Here is a 19,070-nt window from a genome sequence, read left to right as displayed (position 1 = left end):
GAGTAGGGGAGGGCTCGGTCCCTCCTGCCCCTGGGGTCAGGCTGCAGCAGGGCGTGCGGTGCCAATGAGTGTTCATGCAGCTCGGACCCTGCCCTGGCCCCTCTGCCCCTGTGTGTCCCGGAGCCTCCTGCACCCCTGCCCCTGGGGGAGGAAGAGCCATGGCACCTCCCAGCACTTCAGTGCCTTCCTCCCCTGTCCCAGGTGTCCTGGGACCACCGAGGGGCTGGGCTCAGGTGGGGGCTGCAGGGGCGGATGCACTGTGCCACACAACGGGCACACGGGAGCCGCCGTGCACAGGGGATGCGGGAGGGAGCGGTGAGCGCAGCCCCGTTGTGCACTGGGACAGCCTCACCCCACGGGGCTGCCCGGGGCCCTGCTCCATGGCAGCTGGGGGCAGCTCCGGGGGGGCCAGGTGGGGCTGGGGGGGGCCTGGCTGGGGAGGGGAGATGGGAGAGGGGAGTGCAGGCCCTGGAAAGGCACAGACACGGGGCAGGGCTGTGTGCTGCTGGCTCTCACTGTTCCTAAGGACTGGGAAACGGAAATCAAAAATAGACTTTGCTCTTCTCGATAAAAGTAATAAAATGGTTAGCGGTGTTAAATTAATCCTTACAAAACAAAACCCAAGGAGGTTAAATACAGCCCGGAGGCTCCGCATAAAAACCACAACGACTACAAAACAGCTGCAAAGACGTCTTTACACACCAAAGAACTCCTCTCCTCCGCTCCTCTCCTACACGGTAACACAGCGGCGGCGAACACGGGACTCACACACGTGGAAAAGAAACGCGGGGGCGATGGGAGCAGCCCTGCCAGGAGCACGGGCGCCACGCACACAACTATTTACACTATGGACACGGAGCTGCGCTGGGGCCAGTCCGGCCGCGGGAGCCCCCGCGCTCTGCCCGCGCTCCTCCTGCCGGCGCCGGGGCCCCTCCGGGCGCGGCGCCACGCGCCAGCCACGGCCGGCCCTCCGGCCATCCCTCCGGCCGGCCTCCTGCTGCCCCTTCCTTCCTTCCTTCCTTCCCTCCTTCCTTCCCTCCGTGCTCGGGCGCTCGTCCTGCCGCCCACGCGTGGCTCCCTCGCCCTGCGGCGTGGCTGCAGCCCAGCTCCTCTCCCGGCCGGGGGCTCCGTGGCGCTGCCGGGCGCGGGCAGCGTGCAGTTCGCAGGGCAAGGCGGTGCCGTGGAGCCGCCGGGCAAGAGTCCCCCGGGCCGGTGCTGCGCAGCCAGCAGTCTCTCCGCCTGCCCCGGCGAGCCTCCTCGGGGCCGCCGGCGCCTCCCCTGCTGCCTCTCACCTCTGCACCTCAGTTGGCATTCGGCTCCCGGCTGCCGCTCTGCTCGCGGCCCAGCTCCCGCTCCTTGTCGCAGGAGGACGAGGACGACGAGGACGAGGAGCTGAGGGTGCGGCCCGAGTGCTTGTAGGCCGCAACGAGCTCCTGCAGCCGCTCCGGCGTGGGCTCCCACTTGGCAAAGCCTGCGCTGTTCTGCAGGAAGAGGACGGCGGTGTTGTGCACGGCCTTGTAGTACATCTCCTCCCTGTGAGGGAGACGGCAGGCACACGGCCTCTCCCGCTGGGGCCAGGCTCAGCTCCTCGCTCGGGCTCAGCACCCAGCTCTTGGCAGCTGCGGGGCGGCAGCGCCCGAGCTGAGGGACGATGCCCCAAGATGCCCTGAGCCGCCTTGGCCCGGCCACGGGGCCCGGCCCCGCAGGGTCAGGACGAGGGGAAGGCAAAAACCTCGCGGCACAGGCACTGGCAGAGGCTGTAGGAGATGCAGAGGAGGAGGGAGGCGGGCAGGAGGCTGACCAGCGCGGCGCCCAGGCTGTGGTGCTCGGTGAGCAGGAGGTAGATGCCGAAGGGCAGGGAGCTGCAGTAGAGGAGGCAGAGCGTGCCCAGCAGGCAGCGCGGGGCCGCTCGCCACGTCCACGAGCGGGCCTTGGGCGCGGGGCCGCGGCTGGGCAGCGTGACCGGGCTGCTGGGGCCGTAGAGCTGGACCACGTCCAGCCCCCCCAGCCCCTCGGGTGGCACCACGTCCTCAGGCACCTCCAGGATGGTGACCACCAGGCAGTCGGAGCTGGGCGAGGGCTCCGCCAGGGGCTCCAGCACGCTGGGGCAGAGCAGGACCTCGGGCGTCGCGGGGGGGCCCCGCTTCTGGGCCCGCTCACGGCTCGCCAGCCCCTCGCTGTCGTCCTGCAGCCACGGCGCGTCCCCGCCGGGCACCGGGCTGTGCCGGCGGCAGAAGGGGCAGCAGAGCCGGCGGGGCGACGCGTCCCCCAGCGCCACCATCTTGCGCAGGCACCTGGCGCAGAGGCGGTGGCCGCAGCGGAGCAGCTTGGGTCTGCGGGCGCGGGCGTCGTAGCGGCTGTAGCAGATCTGGCACTCGGGCTCGTGGGCCGCCAGCGCCGGCGGCTGGGAGCTGCCCCGTGTGCCGTCCGCGTGGGTCATGGCGCCGGGGGGCCGGACGGGGGCTGTGGGGACAGGGGAGCCCCGTGAGCTGCACGCCAAGGCGGGTCCCCAGGCCCTGCCGCACCCACAGGCGGGGGCAGCTCGGCCCCTGGGGTCTGCAGCCGAGGGCACCAGCGGCAGCCCCTGCCCGGGGCCGGCTCGTCCCAGCTCTCCCCACGGCTGGTGCCGCCTGCGCGGGGGCTCGGCCCCTCTGCAGCCCCCGCTTCCAGACGGGGAGGAAGGGAGGAAGGGTCTTTGCCGGGGGCCGGGAGCTGCCTCTGGAGCCCCTCCACAGCACAGGGTGGGGTTTGGGATCCTCAGTGCAGCTCAGCCCTCCCCTCCCCCACAGGTCCCCCCCATCCCCGGGCAGGGCTGGCCGCAGACGCTGTGCAGGGACCCCTGCCCCTCAGCCCCCCCCCACCTTCCCCGGGAGGCTCCGGCGCCCTCCCCTACCTGCGTCCTGTGCCGGGGCTCCCAGGGGGGATGTGGCCGGGTGCCGGGTGCCGGCGGCGCGCACCCCATGGAGAGGCGAGGGGCGCGCTGCCCGGCACGCTGCGGAGGCGGCCGCGGCGCAGGGACCGCCAGCACCCCCCGCATCCTCCGCAGCGTTGGCCTGGCAACAAGCAGCGGGAGGAGGATGCTCGGCGGGGCCGGCGCTGGGCTGGTGCTGAGCCCCCCCCCCGGGCCGGGGGGTCCCCGAGCCCCCCTGGGCCTCAGCAGGACGGGGAACGGGGCGTGCGGCTGCCGGCACCCCGCGGCTCCTTCCCCGCTGGGGCTGCCCCTGGGACCCTCGGCCCCCTGCCTGTAGGAGAGCTGCTGCTACCGGGGGGTCCCCTGAGCCGCCCCCGCTCAGCCCCAGGGAGCGAAGTGGCCTCGGGCACCGCGCCAGCAGCCAGGAGGGGACGGCCACCAGCCACACCGGGCACCGGCCACACCAGGCAGTGGCTGCAGCACACAGCAAGGGGTGAGCTAGGAACGAGCCCAGGCTCCACGGGAGGCTCCGGCCTCTTCAGTGTCACGGTCACGCTGTGGTTACTCTCAGCCTCCTCAGTGCTCAGGCTGGCCCGTCCAGGCTGGTTAGAGAGAAAAATCTTTTATTTTCTCCACGCAAGGCTCTGCCTTTCCATCGTGCTCCTGGGAGCTGCCCGGGGAATCACCGCCCACGCTGCGGTGCTGGATCGCCAGCTCTGCTCGCCACAAACTGCTGGGAGCAGTGCACGGGGCTGGGAGGCAGTGCTTAGCGAGGGCAGGTTTGGTTCAAGGGGCCAAAGTCTGGCTCAGTTTGAAAGATCTTGGTTCAGGAGAACAGGACCAGCCCCAGCTCAGCCTCCCCGGTCCTGCTCCAGCCTCCTGCCCCTTCCCAGCTGGGGCCTTGACCCATCACCGCAGCTCCCGCTCAGCTGCGGGCACGGCCTTGGCTCTGCCCAGCCCCGGGCTCCTGCTCTCTGTGCCCTTGCCGCAGGCCCGCCGGGTGCTGGGCAGTGGCAGGCGCTGCAGGACTGCCCCGGTGGGAAAGGGGCCCCCTCCTGGCACCAGGGCTGCTCGGGGGGCCCAGCCCAGCTGCTGCTGCTGCCCCACGGGACGGGGTCAGCCCCACAACCCGCTGCTTGTCCTCGGCCCTGCAGCCGGGGGCTCCCCCAGCACCCCGCAGGCTCCCTGCAGCCCGGCTGCCCCCAGGCAGCTGCAGGAGGCCAGAGGTGCACAGGGAGGGCTCGCGGGGCAGGGAAGGGTCAGGAGACAGAGCCCATGGGGCCAGCAGCAGTGCTCAGCCCTGACGCTCCATTCCAAACCACGTTTTCTGCTGTCAGGGTGAACGAGGTATTCTGGAGGAAGCCACACAAGGTGAGGTGCCATGGCCACAAGTCGCTTGCAATGAAATACTTACTGATGTAATTGGGCACCACCTGGGGCAGAAAGACAAACGACTCCTCGTTCTGCACTGCTGATATAGATGAAGAAGCTGCTGACACTTCCCAGCACCAATGTGTGTCGCTGCTCACCTGCACGGCAGGAACAGCTCGCCTTGGGGCAATACAGTGAGTGGAAGGGGAAAGTGCTCCACAAGCCGCTTCCTTCTGGGCTGGAGTTCCCAACTGCCCCTGAGCAGCATTGCAGGAGGTCAGCGAGCTCAGCTGGAGGGGCCCTGGTGAGCCCTGAGGACGCCAGGGCTGAGCTGAGCGGTGAGTGCAGGGCCAGCCCGGGGCTGCCTCGGCGGCGTTGGCCCTGAGCACGCTGCTGCTGCCAGCTGGAGGGACACGGGCACGGTGCAGACCCCACGTTTGTGGCACTGCCTCATCTTGGCTTTAACAAACCGTGTGCTGTTTGACCCATGCGGAGGCCTACACGGGAGAAGGCAGTGCCAAGGGTTCAGGGCTACACCACTGCCAGGCAGAGACAGCTCACCCCAGTGCCATTTTCCTCTGGGAGCCCAAACCCACACAGGGAGGATGCTTACAGTCTGCACAAACACAGAGCCTCCAGGTGTAAAGCTTTGTAAAGCTGCTCCTCCCAAGCCCCAGAACAGCTGGGTCAGAACCGCCACTGCCTTGAGCTGCCGGGGTCAGCCTGGCCGCAGGAGCCCCCAGGCTCTGCCTGAATTTCTCCTGTGAGCGAACCCGGCTCCTTCTGCCTGCTGAGGAGGCCGAGGGAAATGAACAGCTGCTGGGCTCTTGGAGGGCTGATACCTAAAAGGCAAAGCCAAACCCTTCACAGTGGCAGACAATGAATCAAGAGGGTAACAGGCAGACTTCTAGGAGACTCAGGCTGGCCCCAAGGAAAGAAAAATCACCCAAGGGCAGCCCCGACCAGGTCACCCAGAGGCTGCGCCACCTCTGTCCTCGGGTGCTTTCAGCAGCCTGCTGGAACCGCAGCACCTGACCCAGTGCTGGTGGTGAACCCACGTGGGATGGCTGCACAGCAAACCTCGAGAGGCCCCTTTCCACCAGATCTCATGAGCAGCAGTGAGAACGGCTGATGACGGTGATCTCTCCTGAAGAGCTGCTCGTCTCTGGCCGGGTATTTATGATGTGTCTCCATCAGCTCGCTGGCTCAGGCAAGAACAATTTTTAAAGCTGTCTCCATCCAACACCACCTCCCTCTGCTTCTGCCACCTCCCCCTGCCCCCCCCCCCCTTGGGCCACTGTAGCCTTAAGCTGCTTTTACTCAGGCCTTTGGCAGAGCCTCTCCTCTTCTCCGTGCCATCAGTCCCCTTCTCCAAGGCCTAAGGCTTCTCTACACCGCACAGGTCCCGCTGCTGTTCCTCCAGGTGGACAAAGGTATGAGAAGATGGCATCTTGGTTCTTCCAAGTCCTTGAAAACCTGCCTCCCTTCTGCTGTGTGGGATCTGGAGCTGATCTCCGTTACGGACTTTCTGAGCCATCACGACACCCAGCGTAGTCCTCCCCTCATTGTGGCATTTGTTGTCTGAATATTTGGACAAAGCTGCCCATATTTTCATGACCAGCAACCGTGTCTTGTTAGTCAGAGTACCTTCTAACACTTAATGTTCTGGGTCTTACACATTTTCCAGTATTTTTCTAGTGTACTGTAATTGTATCAATTTGGCAGGGAGATTCAAAGGATGAGTTCTGCAAAAAAAAAAGAACCCAAAACATTTTTCCGTTATTCAACCGGAGAGAGACTGAGGCAAGGGCAGGGGCTGACCACAGACGAGGAAAGTCACGGACACGGGGCAGAGCTGTATGCTGGTTTTAATGTTCCTAAGAACTAGGAAACGGAAATCAAAAATAGACTTTGCTCTTCTCGATAAAAGTAATAAAATGGTTAGCGGTGTTAAATTAATCCTTACAAAACAAAACCCAAGGAGGTTAAATACAGCCCGGAGGCTCCGCATAAAAACCACAACGACTACAAAACAGCTGCAAAGACGTCTTTACACACCAAAGAACTCCTCTCCTCCGCTCCTCTCCTACACGGTAACACAGCGGCGGCGAACACGGGACTCACACACGTGGAAAAGAAACGCGGGGGCGATGGGAGCAGCCCTGCCAGGAGCACGGGCGCCACGCACACAACTATTTACACTATGGACACGGAGCTGCGCTGGGGCCAGTCCGGCCGCGGGAGCCCCCGCGCTCTGCCCGCGCTCCTCCTGCCGGCGCCGGGGCCCCTCCGGGCGCGGCGCCACGCGCCAGCCACGGCCGGCCCTCCGGCCATCCCTCCGGCCGGCCTCCTGCTGCCCCTTCCTTCCTTCCTTCCTTCCCTCCTTCCTTCCCTCCGTGCTCGGGCGCTCGTCCTGCCGCCCACGCGTGGCTCCCTCGCCCTGCGGCGTGGCTGCAGCCCAGCTCCTCTCCCGGCCGGGGGCTCCGTGGCGCTGCCGGGCGCGGGCAGCGTGCAGTTCGCAGGGCAAGGCGGTGCCGTGGAGCCGCCGGGCAAGAGTCCCCCGGGCCGGTGCTGCGCAGCCAGCAGTCTCTCCGCCTGCCCCGGCGAGCCTCCTCGGGGCCGCCGGCGCCTCCCCTGCTGCCTCTCACCTCTGCACCTCAGTTGGCATTCGGCTCCCGGCTGCCGCTCTGCTCGCGGCCCAGCTCCCGCTCCTTGTCGCAGGAGGACGAGGACGACGAGGACGAGGAGCTGAGGGTGCGGCCCGAGTGCTTGTAGGCCGCAACGAGCTCCTGCAGCCGCTCCGGCGTGGGCTCCCACTTGGCAAAGCCTGCGCTGTTCTGCAGGAAGAGGACGGCGGTGTTGTGCACGGCCTTGTAGTACATCTCCTCCCTGTGAGGAAAGACAAGAGGCGCTCAGCACCTTCCCCTGGCCCACCAAGAAGGCACGCAACTAAAGGGAACACCTTTCCTGGCACCTGCCTCTCCTCTTCCTGCGTGTCGTTTTTAGGATGACTTTTCCTCCCCCTGTCCTTCATTGTTATGAGAAGTTAGGAAGCAGACTGAATGAAGGCAGAGGCTCGCTGTGTTTCAGAGAAGCACTGAGCCAAGCAGCTCCCTGGCCAGCAGGTGCAGCAGGGCACTGCTGTCCCTGAAATACTCAGTGAGAGAACGCATCTCACAGCAACCCTGACCAGATACAGAAAACTCAGCATTCAAGTACTCGTTGCTTAAACCAGCCGTGCCTTGAACTTGTTGCTTAAGCAGCAGACCAAGGGCCACTTGCCCCACTGAGGGCCAAGATCCTGACTGCTCCCTCTGCTTCCTTCGGAGCGGTGCTGAATGACCGAGGCACTACAGCATGTGGTAGCCCAGGAAAGACTCCTCAGCTGTGGCTCACCAGAGTGGAGAGCTGGAGGGACACAGGTGATCACCACAGCACCAGATGGGATGAACCGTTCAGGCTGGACCGAAGGAATACCTCACTCACGAGTTTTTTAGTTAGTGAAATACCTCAGCAGTCATTAAATGTGTGCAAAAATCCACAACACTCTGGATTCCACAACTCCTCTCTTTAAAATCCAGGATGATTACGCATTGCATTTTTCCTTGCCTCTTCCCTACTTTGCACTGATTTCCACTTGGGCTAGGATGTTTCTGTCACACGGCTCTCCTAAGAGGCTGCTCATCAGAAACGCATCCCCAGAAGGACCCCAGAGGAAAGCCTACTTTTTGCAGACGTGCTGAGACCCGCTGCGGTACTCGTGATCGAAGGCTGACAGGATGAGCTGGTGCCGCTTGAACTTGCTCTGCTCCATGCGGGTCAGGGCTGGTGTAGGAGGGTCCCTCCACTCAGGGATGAAGACAATGAAGGAGAGGGGCTCACTGGAACTCTCCAGCAGTTTCTAGTCCAACAAGAAAACAAAACCCCAGTTAAGCAGTGACAAGCCTAATGACTTCTACAAGAAAGCAACATTTCTGCTTCCAGAGCAGTGCAGCAGCAGTCACAATCCTCTGCCTTCCGAGTAACAGCCCTGTTATGAGGGTACAAGAGCAGCGGGGAGCAGAGGACGACTGCACAGCTCCGTTCAGAACAACATGGGTGAACATACCTCAAAGTGAGAGACCATGGCATCCATCAGCTCCTCGCAGAATGGAGGATTTGCCTCAAAAGACCCACTTATAGGGAAGAAATCCAGGCACGGGCTAGAGGGAAAAGGCAAAGATCCCTGTCAGAGAGGCTAGAATTCTAGTTTTCATACCTTAAAAAGCAGCCATGTAATCAGAAAGGACACTCATGCTCTCGGAAGGCCTGAATTCCCAGCAGCATGAGGCCTGCCACTTGTGAATAACAGAACTGTCACTGGGGACATATTCCAGCTGCAGCTGCTGAGTGCTGACTGCTGATGCAAGCTGATTGCTTTGGGCTCAGTTCTCCCTTTCACCAAAATAAGGGCACGCGCCGACAGGCTCACAACGTGCACCGTGTAGGGACCGGACACCTCCAACCAGACCAGCGGCACACTCCTGGCTGCCCCACGGACAATCTAGGCCCACTCGCTGCCTTTCAGCAGGCCCAGAGCACACAGCTTTCTGCACAGGCACCACCCAGCCTGCTACAGCCATGAGCTCCCAGAGCTGTCAGCCCTGTCCGGAGCCATCGCACCGCACACACACCCACACAGGCACACAGCAAAGGGCACTGGAACGTTAAGACTCACCCCCTGGATCCAAAATACCCGTCTGTATCCAAGAAGGCCGAACAGTACTGTTTAAAATAGCAATTCAGAGGCGAGGCAAAGCATTCAAAACTCACTCCAAAGAGCTTGTGGAGGGCTTCAAAGACGTGCACGGGCAGTGCCCCCTGCAGGCCAGTTCCTTCATACAGACCCACACCAAACATCATCTGAGGAGAGCAAATCCCGGTGAGAAGTGCCTGCACTCGCTGTGCCTTCCGTTCCCTTCACTGAACACAGACCAAGGGCCACATGTCCATGCACCCACTCCTCTAGGTATGCAGGGCCTCCTCATCCTTTCTCAAATTCGTGCAGGTCCCCTGCATGTACCCAAGAACGCTCTTTAGATACTTTCTCTAACTCAGGCCCCACAAAGCAACTGTCAGTTTTTACAGACTCCCCACAAACCTTCAGTTAGCCCTCACGGCGATGCCACGAACTACTGAAGGTTTTTTGTAACCATTTATCTTCATCCCCACCAAGGTCTCCCCTCAAGACCACAACTGCTCCCCAGGCTACACTCCTACCTCAAAACAATGGGGGCAGACAACAGCCCCCACGGGAGCCGTTTTGCACCAGGCTCCCAGAGTTGTGGACCTCCCAGAATAATGACAGCCACGTCCCCACTATTACTAGGGCTTTTTGACACACAACTGTGATGAGACAGTACCTGGTATCGACGGAGAAGGCACCAAACCCTGGGCAGAAACTTTTCAAAGCCAGAGTCATCAATGCAACTGTACCGATAGAGAAGCCACTGGAAGAGAAAGCCCAGCCGTTAAAAACCAGCGGCACCCACGAAGGTCGGACAGCCAGCACACAGACACGTCATGGCATGAGAGACGGTGACGTACAGAGGAGCAGGTGGGCTCTGCACAAAGGTTTTTCAGCACATCTGCTTTTACCGTGTGAACGAACCACCAGCTATTTGCTAGCATGCAGGAATGCAACACATCAGCAAGGGCAGCCTTGTTGTGAGTACAACTGTTCTTGCTACACAGCACGCACCCAGAGCACACACACAGCGCCTTTTAAGTGCTCCCAGCAGAAGGCTGCCCCTGACGAAGGAGAAGGAAGCTGTGCTTGTGCCTGCTACTACTCGGGCAGTATCAGGCAGCCTCCCCCAGGTCAGTGCTCTGCCCTGCTGCACAGTCCCTCCGCTCAGAGCAAGAGGAGAAACAGCAGCTCTCACCAAAGAGCGCTTTGCAACGAGTCACACAGGCCTGCAGCCAGCCCTTACCAGCTTGCTGAAGTAGTTGCGGCTCACTTTCACCATTTCCCCCTTGTACCGCACACACGCCACATTGTTTTCCATGTGCATTTCCACACTGGGGAGTGGAGGGGAGGGGATGGCCAGTCGCACTGGGTAACAGTACACAAGCCTGTCCTGGACTTCAGGAGCTTCTATCTCAGCTACAGAGAATAAAGATCAAGGCAGTCCGTTAGAATCCAAGGACATCTGGAACAGATCTTCCTTCCACCTCAAAACATGTAGTGACAGGAGTAAGGCTAAAAGAGCAGAGTCCCCCCCAAAACGCAGCGGTGGCCCCTCACACACAGCATGCAGGCAGCCACCTAAGATCAGAGCTGATTCCCCAAATTAATCCTATCACACGCTGCTGGAGCATGGAGAGGATCCATGTCACAGTATTTCTCCATCTGTAACACAGGAGACCTGCAGACTGTACACAACCATGCCAGCATCGTAAGGCATGTTCTGGATGAGTAAAACAATTTCCTTGTCATTATTGTTATTTCAGTTTGCCCCAAACTCGTTCTAAAAACAGTAAACATTCCCAGGCTGTCAAGTGCAGGAGGCAAAGGAGCCTTTCTGCCACCTTGTGGTTAACTATTTTGGACAGCAACTTAGCCTCAGCTTTGGCAGAAAAAAAAGAGCTCACGGAAAAGATCAGCTGGAGGGAATCACAATCAGGTGGGAAGACAGGCAGCAAGAACAAGCGGCAAAAGAAAGACACTGGGGTCTGGAAGGAGCGTGTCTGAGGAGAGCTAAGGCTCAAAGGCAAAAGGGAGGGTTAAAGAATGGTGGCGATGAAGGAAGCAAGGACCAAGGAGTAGGAAAAAGGTTTACTGTGTACCAGATATATTGTTCTCTTTGAGGATGGCAAGATGCTTCTCCCGGATGCGCTTGACGTATTCGAGGGATATGTAGTAAATCTTACTGCAGATGCCTTCAACAGAGTCCTTTGCTGCAGCAGACACGTGGGGCCCACACTGCTTGCGTAAGTGCTCCAGGCGGTCCTGCATAACCAGAAGAGCCCCTTGCTCAAGGCACCGCCTCACTCTCCGGAGCTATGCAGAATGACCGTGCCTGTGCCACTTCCACGTCACAGACCAGAGGAAGGCAGTCGCAGCCTTCTCAGGCACCTCTGCCTGGCCCTGACCACCCCATCTGTCCCTCGGCTCACTGCGCTCAGCTGCACCGGGGGGATACTGACCATGTAATCCTCCTTTGAAGCAGAATGGTCCCGTCGCAGCCAGCTGAAGGTGTCCTCCACGTTCCATTTCACCACCTTCCTGCTGTCTGGTGATGCGCTCCTGCACAAAACAGACAAGTGCCATTTAACCCAGAGGGGCCCGGCGATATATCCATACTACCACAGTGATCCATCAGTGGGGAACACAGCTGCTGACATGTCCTCAGGGCCCTCGCCTGTCGCTCCCCTCCAGGCCTCCCATGGAAGTGCTCCCAGCCATCTGACTACAGAGTGCCAGCTCCTGCCAGAACACAGTGCAGCTAGCTGCCTGCTGCCCTCTCTGCGATGGGAAAGGCAGATAAAGGATTTATCTGCGAGAGAAATGGCCCGTTTTCATCTTGCCTCTCATTTCCAAATGCAGCCACTGTGAGGAGCTTGTGATTCCAATGAAACTGCCCTGTTAACAAGCTTTGGTTTTTCCCACACGGCTATCTTCCTCAATTCTGTCCTGTGGCAGGCCTCTTCAGAAAAATTATACGTGGTGTAATAAAATACCATTCTAAGTTTGTTTCTCTTTACTATCAGTAGGGGCCTAAGCACTCTTGTATTATCTCAGGAGTAAACGACAGAAGGCATTCGGTATTTAGTGTCACACAGCTTCTGGCTCATCTCTGCATACATTCACAGCTTCCCCATGTTTGATTTCATGACATCACTAGCAAAAGATGCCTCCACCACCACCGTTTTTCTTCCATGTGTTCTTAACCTTGCTTTTCCTCTCTAAGATAATGACCTGTCCAGAATAAGGCGGGACACTGTAGCTCCTCCTAGAAGTTCCTATAAACTTTTTCCCATTTCTGAAAGTGACAGCACTGCGAGAGGAACTCCCACCTGGATTCAATAAGCCTTTTTGCAGCCTCAGCATACTTGAAGAGCAGTCTCTTGGCTTCCTCCCGGAACTTGATTCTGGATAGCCTGAGGCAAGTATAAATTCACACGCATCAGTTTCACAGCTGCCATGAAGGCCCGATCCAGTTCCCAAACTTTATATAAACAGCACCTTAACCACTTCGTCAGTGAAAGCGAAATATGAAAGCAGAAATCCGCAGCAGGTAAATCACTGGACTAGCCCAAGAAAAGAACAACCCAGAAAGTTGTCCCGTCTTTCATCAGTACCTGATGGGAATGTCATTCATGATTTCTCTGAACATGGAAGGCGACACTACTGGCTCGCAGTCACTCGGTAAAAGAGGGTCTGTCCCTTTATCAACCACCTTCCTCTCCAACATCCAGCGGTTAAAAGACTCCCTTGGGGGGTCAATCCCTGGAGAAGCATAGAAAAAGGGTCAAATCAATATGATGAAGAGATGCCCAGAAGCTCTGACAAGAATCAACACTGGAGGTCAGCTTAATGAGTTTACAGCCTTAAAACAACATCAAAGAGAATGTAACCATCACAAAAAGAGGAGACCACAGGAAAGAGACAGATGTGAACCAGACGGAAGAACACCAAGGTACCGCAGGACTGAGAAGACAAATAAGGGGAGCACAGCAGGAACTTACCTTCTCGCTGCTGGCAGAGCTCACGATAGTGTTGCCGCAGCTTGAGAATGAGCTGGGAACGAAGCAGCTCCACCTCGGGGTGTGGAGAGAGCACTTCAGACGGTGCCCTCTGCTTAATCACTGCATTTGTCTGAATATCCAGGTCCCAGTATACTCTATGGCAGAAAAAAAATTTCAACCTGATGGTCAGATCACTGGCAAATTATCAAATATTGCTTCTAAAGATGCTTCCTGGGGCTGTTTTACCAACCAGGAAATCAAACTATCAAGACTCCTTGCAAAGACACAGGAGACTTGTCACGTCCCTCAGGTTCTTCTTCAAAGGCATTTAGAAAATCAGCCGTCTCTAGCCTACTACCAAGAAAAGAACAGAAGACAAATGGACACAACTCACTCAGTTGGTCGTAAAAGAGCCGCCTGCTGTTTATCTTCAGGTGAAACACACCATGCCTTCAAAACAGAGGTTCCTGGAATACTGGGAGAGATGGGGACTGGCTGAGCGGCTGGGTTCCCCGGAACATCCACCTGGGCATGTAGAAGATGAATTACTGCCCCACAGAGAAAGGTAAAAGGGAAGCATCCCAGCATACCCAACAACACCTCTCAGGATACCCAGTTGTCCTGGCTTCAGTTAGGACAGAGTTAATTTTCTTCCTAGTAGCTGGTAGAATGCTGTGTTTTGGCTTAGGATGAGAAGAGTGCTGATAACACCCCGATGTTTTAATTGTTGCAGAGCAGTGCTTACACCAAGCCAAGGACGTCTCAGCTTCTCACTCTGCCCTGCCAATGGGCAGGCTGGGGGTGCAGTAAGAGCTGGGAGGGGACAGACCCAGGACAGCTGACCCCAACTGCCCAAAGGGGTATTCCATCCCATCTGGGGTCATGCTGAACAATATATAGGGGGGGGCTAGCCAGGGTGTGGGGCCGGACCGCTCGGGGTTAGGCTGGGCATCGGTCAGCGGGTGGTGAGCAATTGCATTGTGCATCACTTGTTTGTGCACATTATTAGTAGTAGTACCATTATCATCATTGTTGTTATTATTATTGTTGTATTTATTTTCCTGTCTTAATAAACCGTCTTTATCTCAACTCACAGGCTTCACTTTCCCGTTTCTCTCCCCCATCCCAGAGAGGGAGGCTGTGTGGTGTTTAGCCGGGTTAAAGCACAACAGCAGTGAATTGCCAGGGCACGTTCTGCCTGCCCTTAGCCGGAGCTAACAGGGACATACAAGTTAGCAGGTTATGACAGAAACGCGGTATCTCTCAACTCCCACACTCCACCTCAGGCTGTCAGAGAAACGGCAAATGAGCAGGACCTGGGTCTGCTTCCACTTCTGTAACTCTGTAATTCTGGAGCGTGAACTGTTACAGCTTGAGTTATACCACAGTGGCCTGATCTCGCACAGTTCAAACCAACAGCTGCAACCTCAAGCATCCATCCCACAACACCAGACCCACCTTGGGCTTTTTCACACTGTTGCCGCTCGGGGCAACCTCCTCAGAGAATCTCCTCTTCCTTTGCTTGCTGTCCAGGGAGGTCTCCACCATTCCACCTTCCAGTGGCATAGGAGCCGCGTTCAGTCCCAGAGGGTCTGACTAAGAGTGCCCAAACAACAACAGCACTTATTAGTTCACCAGCTGCCACTGCAGAGTACCAAAGGCAATAGAACTTCTTAACTTCCCTTTTCACTGCCACCAGCTCCCAAGTGGACAGAAATAAGGATACCAATGCACCCGCAGAAAGCTGAAAAATTCCCTTCCATGCTTCTGTCCGCATGGTTTATTTGGTTTGGTTTTTAGTTTAAGACTTAGATGAGAAAAATACCACACAAGTCTCCCAGGTTGAGCATTCTTTGAGCAGTGTACTGCACCTGCAACAGCACTATCAGAGCATGCACCTGGATGAGGAATGTTCCCTCAGAACCAAGCCAGATGCTGGACTTGGAGAAGAGCTCTGAAGGTAAAGAGGGCCCTCCCCTCCCACCCAGGTAATCTCAGATCCCAGCACAACACCCCAGCGTCGGCACAACCTCTTGAGGTACGCGGTTACTTACAATGACATCATGCTGTCCCAGAACAGGCATTTCCCACAGAGACTGGTTGGTGAAGCGATTGAAGTAGTAAGGGCGATTCTCCCGTTTGCTCCAGCACTTCTCCCAGCCAGCCTGCACCAGCTCATCTGAGAGGACAGGAGGGGTCAGGACAAGCCCAGTCCTGAGGAGCAGCCCCACTCCTCACGTCCCCGTCCCTATCACAGCACCCTCTGAAACATGCACCATTCCTAACGCTCTCGGCAGCCCCGTTCCACCTTCCCTCCCGTTACCCAGGCCCTGCAGAACTCCGTGCCCGTCTTCGCAGAAGCAGAGCCAGTACCTGGGAGGTCCTGCACCAGTCGCATCGGTTTGGGGGAGCTGGGCTGGTTCTGGTTGGAAGTGCCAGGTGAGTGACTCATTAGAGATGCTTCTTCCGCGGGGCTTCCGTGATTCTCATTGGCCATTTCTCAGCAACCACACTAGAAAAAATACACAAAAAGTCCACGTTACAGCAGGAAAGAGCCCAGATTCACTTGGCCCACTCAGCTGGAACAGCCTAAGTTCATTCTCACGATAACACGACTTGAACCAGTGCAAACAGCACTGACCCCTGAGCAGTACCTGCTATACTGGGTACAGCTGGCTGTACGGGATGCTGAGCCATGGATGCTCAGGGAGCTCTTATGGACAGCACTGAAAATGCTCCTTTTCCAGCTAGAGCTCTCCCAGACATGCAGCATTTCATGCCATTCGGCAGCACTGAATGCTTAAGAAATAAAAAACTCTTCTGTGAACATCTACTGCCCTCCACCATGCCAGCACTGCTATCCATACTGGTCTGTTACCCTTGTAGACAGTTAAAATCATTATTTACACACACGTAACTGCACGTAATTTAAGCAAAAGGCATTAATTAAAAAGCTTCTGCTATACAAAACAACCCCAGTGCTTCACTAATGATGACTGTGGTGGCTCACAGAACCACAGGCCAGCAGTGAGGAGCTCCTGAGTTATTTTCCTCGTTATGTTCCAGCCCCAGACTGTCAGGCCTCAGCCAGGCTATTTTAGCCTTTGCTATTTTCTCATTTGCATAACAACAGCTATACAAAATAAACTCTGTTGAAACAGTAAAACTTCTCTTAATCATCATTTAATGTTCCCAGCTGCAGAACAGCCAGGTTTCTCCTCTCTTATTCACCCCTCTTCCCCCAGGGAAGTTTCTGAAGCGGCACTGTTGAGTCAGTCCTTACAGACTGCTCCTCTCTGGCAACCCCAAACACGCTGGCAACAAACGGGGAACAAGGCTTCAAATACCTGCTAGCTCTGTGCTGTTACCCAGCTCTATCCCGGCCTTTGGAGGCCACCTGCACATCAGTCAGGGCTGCAGGAGCACAGTCGTGCATGAAGTGTTTCTAACGGGTCTGAGGAACAGCACCAGCAGGAGGCCTCCTTGTATTTCACCTCTTAAGTAAAAGTTCTGCTTTGTGCACTGAATTATTTTGAATTTACCCATCCCTACTCCCCATCCGGTCCAGAAAACCCCCCCCAGCCGTTCCAGGAGCGCAGAACAGCAGGAGCTGACAACGATCAGCAATCAGCAGGGAGCTGGCAGGCTCTACAGCACTGACAGCGAGAGCAGCGCGATGCACGGCGGGGCTGAGGAACTCTAGGTCCTTGGAAGAGGTTTCCATCTTTATGTCTCCATCCTGCCCTCAGCGGGAAGCAAGGCAAGGTGCAGGGTGTCGCAGAACCCTGGAGTGGCAGCCTCTGCTCAGAACTATGGAGATAACAACGTCCAAGTCCACAGGGGAAAGCACCTGCTGCACAGACCGTGCCCCATCACGTTTAATCACCTCAGCTCTGGCGTTGCATAACGTTTGTTTACTGACACTTCCTCCTGAACTCCGGCCCTGCCGTGACCCTGCAGGCACCCTGCAGCTGGCTGCCAGGCAGCACGGCCACCTGAGACAATGCCCAGACCACGTCCCAGGCACTGGGGGCAGGACAGCTCCCCACAGACTGAGGGTCCCAGGCTGCACCTCGTGAGCCCCGCTGTGTGTTTCACGTGTCTCAAACTTTTTAAACTGTGTTTAGCCCCTCCTCCTTAAAACCTATTGACACACGCAGCCGTCGCCGTGTCTCTCACATCACAGACAGCACGTTACAACGGATCCGTACGGATGGGGCCAGACCTCCCGGCGTGAGCCACGCACGTACTGCAGGAATTACACAGTGCTGGGTACCGAGATCTTCCCCGACAGGACAGCACATGCCACGTGCAGCGACTTCCAGTGGTTCTTTACCACTGATAGCTCAAAAGAGCTGACAGACAGGGCTCGTTGGGTTTGCCTTCTCCCATTTATGGATAAAGCAGAAGAGGGGAAGGGGACAAGAAGCTTTATCACTGTATCAACGTTGATGAGTATTAGATGCAAGCATCCTTAAGCTCTGGGAAAAGGAATAAAGCCAAGGAACACCATGCTGACAGGAGGAGCTCTGCTTTTATGCAGCTACCGTGGTGTCTTAGGCAGCGAGAGGGACTGGGCGATCACTCTGTGGTGGTTACGGCATTGGTTTTATACCCCGCAGCGGGGCACACAGCGCTTCACACGCAGCATGGCACCGACCCTGCCCTGAGAGCTTACAGCCCAGGAGCAGCAGCACGGCCAGAGAGCACAGCCAGGCGGCAGACGACACAGAGCAGAGCCGTACAGCGGGCAGGACCGTTACTGGCATCCACTCCAGCAGGGCAGCACTTCAGGCAGGACGGGAGCAGCGCAGACAAAGGCGAGCGGCGGCAGGCAGCGGGGACGCGGCGGCTCCTTCCCTCAGCCCCGCTCCGAGGCCGCCCCGCGGGGACAGGGACTGCGGCCTCCCGCCGGCACTGCTCCCTGCCCCAGCGCTGAGCCCCGTGCCCGGCTGCCCGGGGCCGAGGCAGGGAGAGCACCGGGCACCGAGGGGCCGCGTCCGCCGGGCAGGAGGCGCTGCCGCAGCCCCGGGGCCGCCCCCCGGAGGCGCTGAGGGGCCGGGCGGGAGGAGCGGGGCCGGGCGGCGCCCCAGAGGCCGGGCGGTACTTACGGGGCCGGGCTGCCTGCCGGGACGCGGGGCCGTCGCTCCGTGCTGGCCGCTGGCGCCTCGGGGCCGCATCCTCATAGCGGGGCGTCCCGCGCCTGGCCCGCGGGGGCCGCTGCGGAGACGGAGACAGAAACGGGGACGGGGACGGGGAGAGGGAGGGCGCCGTTAGGGGGCGGGGGCGGGGCGGGGGCCGCCGGGGCGCGCAGGCGCGGCGGCAGCGGCGGGAGCCCCGCACCGGGCGGAGCGGAGGGGCCGCGAGGGGCCGGGCCGGGCCGGGCGGCGTCGGCCGCGCTCTAAGATGGCGGCCGCGGGCCCGCGCCGCCCGCCCCGCCCGCCCCGCGCCGCCCCCCGCCGCTCCCCGCCCCCCGCCGGCCCCGCGGCCGCGCCGCTCACCTGGGCGTGAGGCCGGGGCCTGCAGGCTCCGCGCAGCGCCGCGCTCGCCGCCGCCGCCCCACCTCCGCCTCGCCCGCCCCGCCGCCGCCATCTTGCGCCGGGACCGCGGGCCGCCGCTGCGCAGGCGCGGAGCCGCCCCGCCCTCGGCACCGCGCAGGCGCCGCCGCCGGGACGCGGCCCCGCGCAGGCGCGCCGCGCCCCCCGCGCCTCGGCCCCGCCGCACCGCGCCTGCGCAACGCGCGGCCCGCGCTCCGGCGGCCGGCGGCGGCGCGTGCGCGGTCGGGAGGCGGCCCCGCCTGCCCCGGCGCCATCTTTACTGAGGGGCGGCAGCGCCCGCCCTGCGCTGGGCCGGGCCCGGCCGCTCCCGGGGCCGCCGCGTGGCGGGGCCGCCCCCAACCCCCCCCTCCCCTCCCCCAACCCCCCCCGGCCGCAGGGCGAGGCCCCGGGGGCTGCCCCCGCCCCCCCCGCCCCCCCCCGGAGCAGCCGCACGCAGCGGGGGGGGCGGCACCGCCTCAGGGCGGGCGGGGCCCGGAGCGGGGGGGGCGCAGCCGGGACCG

General features: G+C 59.5%; 2 protein-coding genes across 3 annotated transcripts; both read right to left on the bottom strand.

Moving 5' to 3' along the window:
- Positions 1 to 1,708: 1,708 nt before the first annotated feature.
- On the bottom strand, positions 1,709 to 2,440 carry LOC116495862 (E3 ubiquitin-protein ligase RNF182-like). Its single transcript, XM_032198582.1, has one exon. It carries the CDS (start codon positions 2,438 to 2,440, stop codon positions 1,709 to 1,711), a length of 732 nt encoding a protein of 243 aa, XP_032054473.1.
- A 3,186-nt stretch (positions 2,441 to 5,626) lies between these two features.
- Positions 5,627 to 18,576, bottom strand: PCIF1 (PDX1 C-terminal inhibiting factor 1). 2 transcript variants are annotated; one of them, XM_032198467.1, is made up of 18 exons: positions 18,514 to 18,576; positions 18,124 to 18,232; positions 15,386 to 15,524; positions 15,067 to 15,191; positions 14,471 to 14,608; positions 13,407 to 13,537; positions 13,013 to 13,167; positions 12,626 to 12,773; positions 12,341 to 12,424; positions 11,471 to 11,570; positions 11,111 to 11,273; positions 10,255 to 10,427; positions 9,685 to 9,771; positions 9,000 to 9,184; positions 8,391 to 8,484; positions 8,008 to 8,183; positions 6,931 to 7,171; positions 5,627 to 6,027 (listed from the first exon to the last, which is right to left on the bottom strand). In XM_032198467.1, exons 3-17 carry the CDS (start codon positions 15,507 to 15,509, stop codon positions 6,940 to 6,942), a joined length of 2,115 nt encoding a protein of 704 aa, XP_032054358.1. In that variant the 5' UTR covers positions 15,510 to 15,524; positions 18,124 to 18,232; positions 18,514 to 18,576; the 3' UTR covers positions 5,627 to 6,027; positions 6,931 to 6,939. The 2 variants fall into 2 exon arrangements, with proteins under 2 accessions (XP_032054358.1, XP_032054357.1); XM_032198466.1 differs by lacking the exon at positions 5,627 to 6,027 and having other exon boundaries at positions 6,133 to 7,171.
- Between the last annotated feature and the right edge of the window lie 494 nt (positions 18,577 to 19,070).

Source organism: Aythya fuligula, chromosome 16 (assembly GCF_009819795.1).
Source record: "Aythya fuligula isolate bAytFul2 chromosome 16, bAytFul2.pri, whole genome shotgun sequence".
NCBI lineage: Eukaryota > Metazoa > Chordata > Aves > Anseriformes > Anatidae > Aythya > Aythya fuligula.
Note: the sequence above shows the minus strand (reverse complement) of the source record. Positions and strands in the feature narration are given on the sequence as shown.